This window comes from Mycetomoellerius zeteki, unplaced genomic scaffold, assembly GCF_001594055.1.
Source record: "Mycetomoellerius zeteki isolate Tzet28-1 unplaced genomic scaffold, Tzet1.0 scaffold364, whole genome shotgun sequence".
Taxonomy (NCBI): Eukaryota; Metazoa; Arthropoda; class Insecta; order Hymenoptera; family Formicidae; genus Mycetomoellerius; species Mycetomoellerius zeteki.
This window is the reverse complement of record NW_017257354.1, coordinates 804,042-815,698: the sequence shown is the minus strand read 5'-3', so window position 1 is coordinate 815,698 and position 11,657 is coordinate 804,042. Positions and strand designations below refer to the sequence as shown.

Sequence of the window (11,657 nt, the reverse complement as noted above, 5' to 3'; positions counted from 1 at the left end):
AATTGCTCCCGACGCCAACGAGATACTATTCACGTGATAACTTTTGTCGCAAAACTGTTACAGTGACAATTTTATACATGAAAAAGGGTAAAAAGCGTTAAATTTGACATTTGAGCAACAGATTTGACATGTTCGTAATTTTTACGTGTCATTTGCGGGAGCGGTGCACTTGTACATACACAGTAGAGTGGGTATAAAGAGAGTGACGCCAACGCATGTGCCTAATGCTGATTGGCTCCGCCATTTATAGCAAAACTTCCGGTTAATTGTCAGGTTAGATAGTTGCAGACAAGAAGACTAGGGCCGGTATTCATAGTTCGTTCTTATTTCAAGACTGCCTTAAGTAATGTCTTAAGACGCTAATACAGTCCTCTGATTGGTTCGTGATATCTTAAGACTGCACTTAAGACAATCTTAAATATAAGAATCGACTATGAATACCAGCCTAGAACTAAGGAGGATCAACTCATGCCAATAGCAGTAGTGGGGGTGAGGCAAAAAGTGGCGACGGATAACTTCCCCCACTCTTGCGCTTCATTAGTCCTCTCTGTCGCTCTATATAGTTGTCGCTCTATCGTTCTATAATCGTCACTTTGTCGCTCTTATATCGAACTTTCACACAATGCGCAGTGCCGCTACACATCGTGTGAATAGCCGCGGACGTTTTTTGACTCACCCCCACCACGCGAGTTGATCCTCCTTAGTTCTAGTCTTCTTGGTTGCAGAGTACAAACTCTAGCTGCGTTCAGCAGACTCAACAGTTTTGTAACCGTTTTATGATTGTCTGCTGAGATAGGACCATTCTTCTAGATCTAAAAGTATGATCCAATCAGCTCGAAAGAAACTTCCAACAGTTGCAAAACGAACGTTCTGCTGAACGCAGCCTCTGTAAAATAGCCATGGTAGGGTCGGAAAATCAAACAGGGGATTTACAATTGCCATTTAATCCTGCTTATTAGATTAGGTTAAATACAAACATTATACTCACTTTATAAATGTTTTCTTGTTGCAAAAAACGCTGTATCCAAAAATTATATGGGAAGTAAGACGATGGCAATGCATAATTATATTAAATAATTATATTATTATATTACTGATATGTAGAGTTTATATGCAGTACAGTTTATACGCAAATATTATTTTCTTATGATAAATGTTAATTACATTCTAAAATCTTATAAATGTTACAATAAAATATTTATGTTAAAATAATCCAAATATTTAATAATATAATTTGTTTGTGAAATTGAATGTACTTTTAACATTGATTATATAATTTATTTCTTTTTTAATTTATGATATGTACTTGTGATATGCATTGATTATATATTAACAAATTATTTTAATAAAGCAAATTTTTATTAATACTTTGTATATAAAATTTTTTCTTTTTATTAATATTTTGTATATAAAATCTTTTTTTTTATTTGATTTGAGTTACTTCAATCTTAACGTTACATTAACTGAGTTAGTATTTTGTTCATGCAACTTTTAACGTAAATTAATTTTATGAGCCATTATCCTTAACTTAATTTTAAAAAATTAACTAACTCAACTCTGCTTTTATCGTTATTTTCTATGCAATAAATATGCATGCAACGTGCATAAACGAGATTCAAAAGAAAAAACTTATGTTTGAAATTGCCGCTATATGATGAGTATTGCTATTATATATTTGCTAGAAATGGCGACATCAGGCAATTGACGTGACTCTCTTTATACCCACTCTAGTACACAATTTAATTGCACATACCATTCACATCGGTTTTTTTCTCTCCAGAAGGAAAGAAGAGGAAGCAAGAGGCCTGTCCTTTTTGGCTGAACTTTTGCACCAGTTCATCTTTCTTTCTCTTTTTTCTTCCTGAAGAGAAAAGGAAGAAAGATATATATCAAGTACATATATAGCATATTAGTGATTCAAGATTGAATTATTTAAGCATTTTAAAGTCTAGCTTCGATCGATATAGAGTTCTAGTTTATCGATTATTTATCATTGGGTGCATTCAGTACCGCGACCGCTCATTGAGCGCTCAGTGAGCTCTTGTATCTGTTTGGTCTATATTTTTAGTTCTAACGGAATATGCCAATAAAATGTAAGCGCTCACTGAGCGCTCATTGAGCAGTTGTAGTACTAAATGCACCCATTATTTATCATTATTTTATTTTTATTACATATTTTATTAATTTACGATATTTTATAACAGTAATTTTATATTATATTTTCAAATTTTTAATTTATTTTTACTTTTATCATACATTGATCAATATAAAGTTTAAACATTGATCAATGTTGTATTTGAATATGGCGCTGCATCGATGGCTAATTTCTGATTGGATGGTTTATTGTTTGGCCGCCATTATGCGCGTTGGTTCACCTTTCTTAGGGCGCGTTCACACCTTGACGGAAAAGCAGCAGCCAATCAGAACTCGCGCTGATATTCGACAATTTCGGCTTTTTGTATTAGGGTGCCATTACATGAGCGCGAAAACGCGGAAACGCGCAACCAATCAGTAATCGGTAAAATGCGAAACCATAACAGCGGATTGCTTCTGATTGGTTACGCGTTTCCGCATTTCCGCGTTTCCGCGCTCATGTAATGGCACTCTTACTTACTACCAGCGCGGGTTGTGATTGGCCACTGTTTTTCCGCTTTCTGCTTTTCCGTCAAGGTGTGAACGCGCCCTTATTCCACCATGGTTCTGATTCCGTTCCGCTGTTTCTTTCTCCATGGAAACTCATGTGGGGTCTGCAGGAGCCATGATACGGGGTCTACAATAGAAGTCATATCAGTCGTAGAATCTTAAGTCGTAGAAAATTGATCAATCACAGTTGATTATTCTTCTCATATTAGACTGTGATTGGTCAATTTTCTACGACTTAAGACTCTACGACTGCTACGACTTCTATTGTAGACCCCGTATAAGACTCTATAACCACTGCGACTTCTATTGTAGACCCCGTATCATGGCTTCTGCACACTGGACACGGAAAAGTTCACCGCGCGACAAAATGCGACGCGGTAATCAATGAACATGTTAGGAGCTGTAAGCTTATTGGCTACCGTCTCACATTTTGCCGCGCGGCAAGCGTTTCCGCGTCCAGTGTGCAGGAACCACTAGCCTCAGGTTTCTCTCTTGTTCAGCTAAAAAGAACAGGCTTATAAGCATGTGAAATTGTATCTTAAAGGTGCCTTTTCATGCTGACACTCGACGCTTATTTTCGGCGTCAAAATAAGATCGCGTGAAGGTACCTTTTTATGCTGACGCTCAACGCTCATTTTCGGCGTCAAAATAAGTCAGGTGATGGAAATTGACGAATATCAAGCTTGATCACATAACCTATTTTGATGCTGAAAATGAACATCGAGCGTCAGCATAAAAAAGCACCTTGATAAAAATTGACGAATATCGAGCGTCAATTTTAATCACGCGACCTATTTTGACGTTAAAAATGAATGTCGAGCGTCAGCATGAAAAGGCACCTTAATAGTTTTGCGACAAAAGTCACCACGTCACAGAATAGGTAAGAATAAAGTCACTACAACTATAAAGTACGTAAACTCGCATCCATTTTGTCGCAAAACGCGGCCATTTCGAATTTATGCATTTGTATTACGTGCTTTATTTGGAAAAATGAAGTCGTCAAGTATGTAAATCAATGTTTTTTAGTTGTAATTAGTTTATTTATGAACAAAAGAATATGTACGAATGCTTAATTTATGTGTTTTTTAGTTTAATACGGGTTTATTTGTTGTAGAAGTTTAGTGCATGAAAGTGCACGAAGGGACGCGTAAGTCCTGGGTTGAATTAATGGCGTTTTGTGCTCTCCTCGTGTAACGCTCTAACCAATAGGAAAGATAGGCTGCGTTCAGCAGAACGGTTGTTTTGCAACTGTTGGAAGTTTCCTTCGCACTAATTGGATCATACTTTTAGATCTAGAAGAATGGTCCTATCTCAGCAGACAATCATAAAACGGTTGCAAAACTGTTGAGTCTGCTGAACGCAGCCATTGGGTGCGTTCAGCAGAACGTTTGTTTTGCAACTGTTGTAAGTTTCCTTCGCGCTAATTGGATCATACTTTTAGATCTAGAAGAATGGTCCTATCTCAGCAGACAATCATAAAACGGTTGCAAAACTGTTGAGTCTGCTGAACGCAGCCATTAATCCAACCCAGGTTGTTGCAAACCCGTCCGGTCCAAAACGCTATCTGTTTGTACTTTATACTTTATGATTTAGCGATGAAGAATCCACCATCAAAGAAAGTTTACCATCTATCTCTGTTCGATGGTTAATGATTAAGTAACAGAAGAACCTCTTCTATGAAAGTCCATTGTGAACATATTCGACATCACGCGAGAGCAAATCGCCGGGATACGTACCAGAAAATGCAAGTAATCGGGTCGTCGCGTTAAGAAAAGTGAGTGTCCGTTCGTCCTGCGTGATAGATGCGGGGATTCCGAAAAAAAAAGTATTATTCGGATCGAATCGAAGCGTGCTAGATTTGAGCAATTGATTTTTGTCGCTCTGCCTTTACCGGACGCGAGTTGTAACAAACGGCAGTCGTGAGTAAACGCGCTTGCACGTACAGAAAAACTGACGTATTCGAATTTCACTAATAATTGGAGTCCTGTGATGTCAAGAGGTTGATACTATCAGGAGAAAGAGAGAGATAGACAGAAAGAAAGAAAGAAAAGAAGGGAATCTGGTTCGCGAACGCAGCAAACGGCGAAAAGGGGAGAGAGAGAGAGAGAGAGAATCTGTAGAGAGAAAGTGTGTATGTGTGTACGTGCGTGTGTTGTGTGTGTGCGCTGTGTATGTGTGTGTGTGTGCGCGCGGGCGCGCACGTGTGAATGTGTGGGTAAGTGAATGATAGAAAAAGAAGATGCGCGTGGAAGAGAAAGAAAGAGAATGGAAACGAAGAACGAGTGCCGTCGACCTTCGCTTTTGTAAAATGGAGCGAAGAGGGCTGACGCTGGCAAGCGAGCGGATGAGTGCGCGCACGCGCTTTATACCAATTACATACAGGCTGTCTCCTCTCGAACGAGCGATTCTCTCTCGAAGCATCTCGCCATTCTCGCCGCGGCAAGGGATTTCGTCGCAGCGTTACCCGGGTAACGCCCCCTCGAGCACAGTGCCGCCCCCGTCGACACGTACAATTGTCGTTCGTCGTTTCTCGGAGTCCGCGCAAGGACTTCGATGTATACAGTGCTGTATGGCACCGTTCGTGCGCTTTGAACGAGTCGCGTTAAAAAAAAAAAAAAAGAAAGAAAGAAAGGAAAAAAAAGTGACACTGTATCCCGCTAATAAAGGGACAGACATTGATAGAAGAGAGTCAAGGTAAAGAAAATCGCGGCGCGAGTGACGACGAATCGACTGCCGGCGATGTGCCCTGCCTTCCGCCGTAGTAACGAAGGCGATGTCTGCCGCGAAGATGACACTCGTTCACGTGATACGGGCCGAGTTCGACGGGCTCGACCACCGGGCTGACCGGGCTGACCGGGCTAAACCGGGTTGATCCTAAATAGAGCACGTGGCGTGCTATATCCGCCGTCGTTGCCGTCAAGTGCCGTCGCGTGATGGAGCGCGTTACGGGACCACGACGCGTTATTCGGGCGATGCGTTCGTACATCGACATGTTCTCGGCACGCGACATCGCAATTCGCTTATATTGCGACGGTTTCCGCGATTCGTGACCCCGGGGTCATTGACGGATTCGTAATCGCGCGCGATTCGATCTCGAGTTCTCCGGAGAACTTTGACGGGCGTGCGTTTGATTCGCGTGCGGAACGTACGCGGCACGCATGGATCTCATTGGACAGACGCGGTGAGTGAATCGATGTTAAGACATCGCATATCGGCGATGTGTACGCTTTGCAACGAAGATGTATCACGTACATACATACATATATTTGTGGACTGTTGCAAAAAAATCGGATTCACGTGAGAAAAAAAATCCCCCAAAAGAATGCACTTTGCTATCTTTAACGTCTTTTGACCTTAATGACGTCTCAATCAGATTTGTGACATATAGAATTTTTCACTTAGGCCAGTCGATTCTAAGGACGAGTGCTTCTGAGACTTCCTATGGTCTTTTGGCACGTTTGCAGCAGTTCGGAGCATTATCCTTATAGGAACATTATCCTTATTACCTATGGAGGATTAATATTATTAATATCGGCATTATATTGTACTGGTGTGCCTGGATTGACAAAATATTTTTCTGCTATATCTTCGTCTTCCATCTTGTACTTTTACCGTAAGGTAAATATGTATAATTTTTGACATGTACCTATCACAGTTTCACATTTAATAATACCTTTGAAATTATTTATCTTAAATTTATTTTACCGCGCAACATTTAATTAACTATACTTGTACAATTATTATATAAAAGTATAAACGTTTATTTCAATATAATTAATAATGATATTTTATTTTTATTAAATAATAATGAATGAGAAAATTAAATTCCTCTAAAAATTAAATCTTTAGAGATGTCATCCCGAGATTATGATAGAAGAAGAGGCGCTAGCAGCAGCAATTCAAGCAGGCTGCGAATGGACACGAGTGTATCACAATCCAGACCACATGGCGAGAGTTCTAGTAAGCGAAAAGAGATAGATAATGTAATGCGAAAAGCACGCGAGTCACAATCAAGCTATTGGAACAAGAAGCTATTGGAAGCAGAGGAACGAGATCCAAATAGATGGCGTCACAGTGGATACAAGGAATTATATGTTGGCAGCAGCAGTGAACCTAGCAGAGGACATCCCAAGAGTCCGCGAAGTCCGAGATCCCGTAGCCCTCATAGTCCACGACCGCGCAGTCCTCGAACGAGAAGTCCACCGCGTGAACGTTCTTCCCGTGAACGCAATAAAAATAGACAGCCTGCTCGTAGCTCTAGCACGGGCAGTACATGTTCTGACAGATCATGTTCCGTTTGTTCACCGAAAGAACGACGACGCGTTGCTCCATTGTCTCGTTCGCGTTCGAGATCAGTTAGTCCGATACGAACTAGGACACATCCTAAAGAGGTAATCGCGTCCAGTTCACGGGCCTTACAGCCGCGTACAAGACCACGGTCACCGCCCTTGCCGCGACCACGTACACCACCACCGGCACCGCAACCGCCGCTGCGTCATCAGAAGGATTACAAAAACGTCAAAGAGAAAGAAACTAAGGTTCGCCGTAAAGAGAAACATCATAACAGATTGCCGGAAGATCCACGAGTACCAGATCCTATCTCATTGGTAAAACAACAATTTCTTATTATTCTCTTTAATTCTTATAATTTCTTTTTCTATGTTTATTGGCAAACTTATAGTAATTAATCAATCCCATCGAGAAAAATTTTCTAACAAATGCTTCGTAGCAAATATAAAATTATATTAACAATTTCTTAAACGCTAGATAGGTATATATATTACATTGTGCAGAATGACGCGTTCGTTCAAAATTAAAGTTTGCATATATTAGGAATACTTTTATTAAAATTGTGCAGATACGTAAACCAGTAAAAGTAGAAAAAACACATACGAGTCATGGAGCATCGCAAATAATACGGCCTCCACCAGAATCTTCACCTAGCGACGATAGCGATAGTTCCTCGACTACGTCCCATGTAGGACCACCAAAAATGACATTATCTGAACGGTATTAAAAATCTAATGCAGTATTGTAATGATAAAACTCAAATAAATTTACAACATTCAAGTTGATTTTACACAATTCTAGTTTTTCTATTAATAGATAACAATAATTCTATTCAATTTTCACAGATTTGGTAAAATGGCACAGTGGAGTGTAGATCGTAGGGACATGGAAAATATGCGTATCACGAAAGATGGCGAGAATGCGATGAAGGTCGTTATAGAAGGCGAGGAGAGAATTGCGCGTTTAGGTTACGACTCGCCACCTCCCGGTCATTATCCTGAATCACTTTTAGCACAAGGTCCAAGAGGTTTCGAATGCTGGGATGATGTTCGCGTCCGATATGATTATTACAAAGCGAGGGGATATCTTCGTGATCTCACTCTCGATGATTATATCAAATGGGAAGAATGGTGGTACAAGTATCAAGAATGGCTTGAAGCCGAACGTTTTTATGAGCAGTGGGCCTCGTCAAATCGTTCGTCTGGCGGTAGTCGCAAGAGACGAGGACGACGCAATAATGTTACTCACTAAGATATAAGTCTCTGTTATGATTTACACTCGATTTATTGACAAAATATGCAGTGATATCTGTAAGTTTAGAGTACACAAAAAAAAAATATATATGTATGTATAAGCTATATATCGTAATAAAAAGGATGATTGTGTAAAACATCATATGGTTTGAAAAATGTAGTTTACAATTTTAAAGATTGTGTATTATGTTTTATTCATACCTTCAATAACTGTCTACTGCTAAATACAAGCACACGATACAAACTTATAATGCGATAAGTAAGAATCGTTCAGTGAGTAGGCTGCATTTCGAAATCCATCGAAAAAAAGTGTTGCAACCATTTAGTTGCTGAGTGTATGTACATATTAGGTAATACAGGAAACGCTATATGATTACAACAATTTCACAATCTCGAAATATGCTTCGTCCGTATATACAGGTATATGTAAATACATAGCAAATGCATTAAAAAATAAATTCATATTTATTCTTGTTTTTCTGGATTGTAAAATCGTTATTTCTTGACTTCAGATTACACACAAATCGTATTTTATCATTTAAATGTGATGAAGCTGGAGTTAGCCCAGATGCAGGGTCGCACGAACAATTTTGAAAAAACTTAAATTACAGCTTTCTGAGCAAATAAAAACATTCCTATAATGCACGTAGGCATAAATACATTATCAAAACAATAATATCATTTAAACAACAATGAATGATAAACATTTATTCACACATATCAAATATGAAGAAATGCGTAAGATCTACGACTAAAAATTTAAAAATCAAAGCAGTTCGTGCTCTCTCAAAAATGAATATGCATTACATTCCTGACATCCTAGAGAACATGTGTGAAAATTTCCAGACGTTTATTCGTTTGCGTTGACGAGCAACAAACAATTATTTATCGCTGTTCGGGCAGAAAGGAAGGCGTTCGGAAGGCGTTAGCATACATCCTTAGCTACACGTTAAGCACAATAAGTCTCACAGAACTCTGATTTCGACCAGTATCTCACACATATAGCATAAAAAACGTTTTTCTCGGGTATTAAAAATTGTTTAAAAAATTTGTAAATAATTTTTATAATCAGAATTCTTCGGAAGGCGTTAGCATACATTCAGTATTGCACAAAAATTATCACAGAACTCTCAGAACTGTCGATAATTGGATAGTATCTCATCTTTATTGCTGAAAATTGTATTTTTGGGCTAAAATATTATTAAAAATGAAAAATAACATTATTTATCGTCAGAACTCTTTTGGAAACTCATCTAAAACTCTTAAAAAATTAAATCCATGATAAAATTAAAAATTAAAAATTAAATCCATGATAAAATTAAATCCATAATTATGTGGAACGAGTTATTCCTGGTTATTCGAGAATAATATTTAAAGAACATTTTCGGTGAATAATGTATATAATTATATCTTTATATGAAAAAAATAAGAACACGAAATGAAATTTTTCTCAATGTAATATCATAATCTAAGGAAAGAGTTTATATTTACAATTATACATACATATACATACATATATCAATAAAAAATTAATTGTTTTTATTACTTATTTTAAATTAATAATGACTGGAAATTCGATAATGAATGGAAATTTAATTAAATCACTTTCCATTTTTATTGCACTGTAAGTCCGAGCAAAACACGGTTAAAGTTTTTTAAATTTTCAATAGGCGCATCAACTTTGCATCAAACGCTTCACGTCCGAGCTGCTGTAGTTAATGCGTTGAGAAGTGGGGAGAATCTAGGGAAATCTGTGCGCTATCAGCATTATTCATGCGCGCTTTGAAACGGAACGGTTCTCTATATAGTCTATGTGCATTATGCAAGAAGACTAGAACCAGGAGAGTCAACTCGTGCCAATAGCGGTAGTGGGAGTGAGGCAAAAAGTGGCGACGGATAACTTCCCCCACTCTTGCGCTTCATTAGTCCTCTCTGTCGCTCTATATAGTCGTCACTCTGTCGTTCTATAATCGTCACTTTGTCGCTCTTATATCGAACTTTCACACAATGCGCAGTGCCGCTGCACATCATGTGAATAGCCGCGGACGTTTTTTGACTCACCCCCACCACGCGAGTTGACTCTCCTGGTCTCTAGTCTTCTTGGCATTATGCGTGCAACGGAACGCACCTTACGCGTAAACAGCTGCGGTCCACTTGACGCTACAAACGCTTCGAAGCGTTTGTAGCGTCAAGTGGACCGCAGTCAACATGACGCGCCGCGTCGTCCGGTGTCCACCCGCCCTACCTGGAACTACCACAGTTCCACCGCGCTGCAAAACAAACTCCAAGGACGCGCGCCAACCGTCTGTAAAATTGAATTCTTGTAGACAGGGTTGGTAAAAAACATGTTTTAAACAGTTTAAAACATGCTGAATTGATGTTTTTAATATATTTTAAATGTTTTTTTTATGTACTATTTAAAACATATTTGAAGCATTAAAAACATATTTAAGAAAAAACACAATACGTTTTATAAAAAAAAAAAAAAAAAAAAAAAAAAAAAAAATTAGTATATTTATTAACCCTGCTTGTAGATGATTTATTTGAAGCGATCAATAAAAGTCCTTTAAAATAATATATTTATCATTCCATCTATGAGGGCGAATTATCTTGAAGTTTGGTTTTCAAAGAATATTATGTGAGCAATTGATACTTGGACAAAAGTCAGGTTTATTTTAATAAATTGGTCAGATTTTTACAATTATATGCCATACACGTCTTTCCGACTCGGTGATTAACATTCAACTGCTCGCTCGATATTTTGTTTGTAACTAATCAAGCTTGCTTTCCAGCAAGGACATAATCAGACACTGTAACACAGTGAGTCGTTTTATCCTTGTTGTTTGCCAACGTTAAACAAGGATGAAACGACTCACTGTGTTACGACTGACTGTGTCCTTGCTGGAAAGCAAGGCAACAGAGTGTTGCTAGGAACAATTCGTACCGTGTATTGATCGATCGATCTCGGCATGAACATAGTTATTTTGTCGTACTTACACGTCTAACTGTCGAAATATTAACCATATATTACGAAATAAGTAAAATAATCTATTTGTTATATTTTTTATATTCTCCGATGAATAAGCTTTATTGCTTTATTTTTAGATTCTTTATGCACATACACAACTCATCTATAATATTTAAATATTTCAATTGTATTACAATAAGCGATTATTAGTTTATAATAACTTTATATTATACAAAATCCGCGCAGTGTACACAATATATTTAATAAAAAATTGACGCTTTGTGGCTTTTTGTTACTTTTGAATTCTGTGTTAAATTCTGTCATTCACGTCTATATACATATAAAAAATTTGTCCAGGATCGACCGTCTTTAATAGTATCGCGGTGGTTATGATTTTATCGACAGGGTCAGGAAATGTAGTACGTAGTATCCAAACCGAAAATGGATGTACTGGCGATAGTGTACGGGCGATTTTTTAACGGGGTGTTACGAAAAACGTTTTT

At 38.1% G+C, this 11,657-nt stretch overlaps 1 protein-coding gene across 2 annotated transcripts; it reads left to right on the top strand.

Moving 5' to 3' along the window:
- Nucleotides 1-4,287: 4,287 nt before the first annotated feature.
- On the top strand, nt 4,288-8,411 carry LOC108725838 (serine/arginine repetitive matrix protein 1). 2 transcript variants are annotated; one of them, XM_018453086.1, is made up of 5 exons: nt 4,288-4,417; nt 6,046-6,261; nt 6,495-7,250; nt 7,502-7,653; nt 7,779-8,411. In XM_018453086.1, exons 2-5 carry the CDS (start codon nt 6,085-6,087, stop codon nt 8,182-8,184), a joined length of 1,491 nt encoding a protein of 496 aa, XP_018308588.1. In that variant the 5' UTR covers nt 4,288-4,417; nt 6,046-6,084; the 3' UTR covers nt 8,185-8,411. The 2 variants fall into 2 exon arrangements, with proteins under 2 accessions (XP_018308588.1, XP_018308587.1); XM_018453085.1 differs by lacking the exon at nt 4,288-4,417 and adding an exon at nt 5,749-5,824.
- The last annotated feature ends 3,246 nt before the right edge of the window (nt 8,412-11,657 follow it).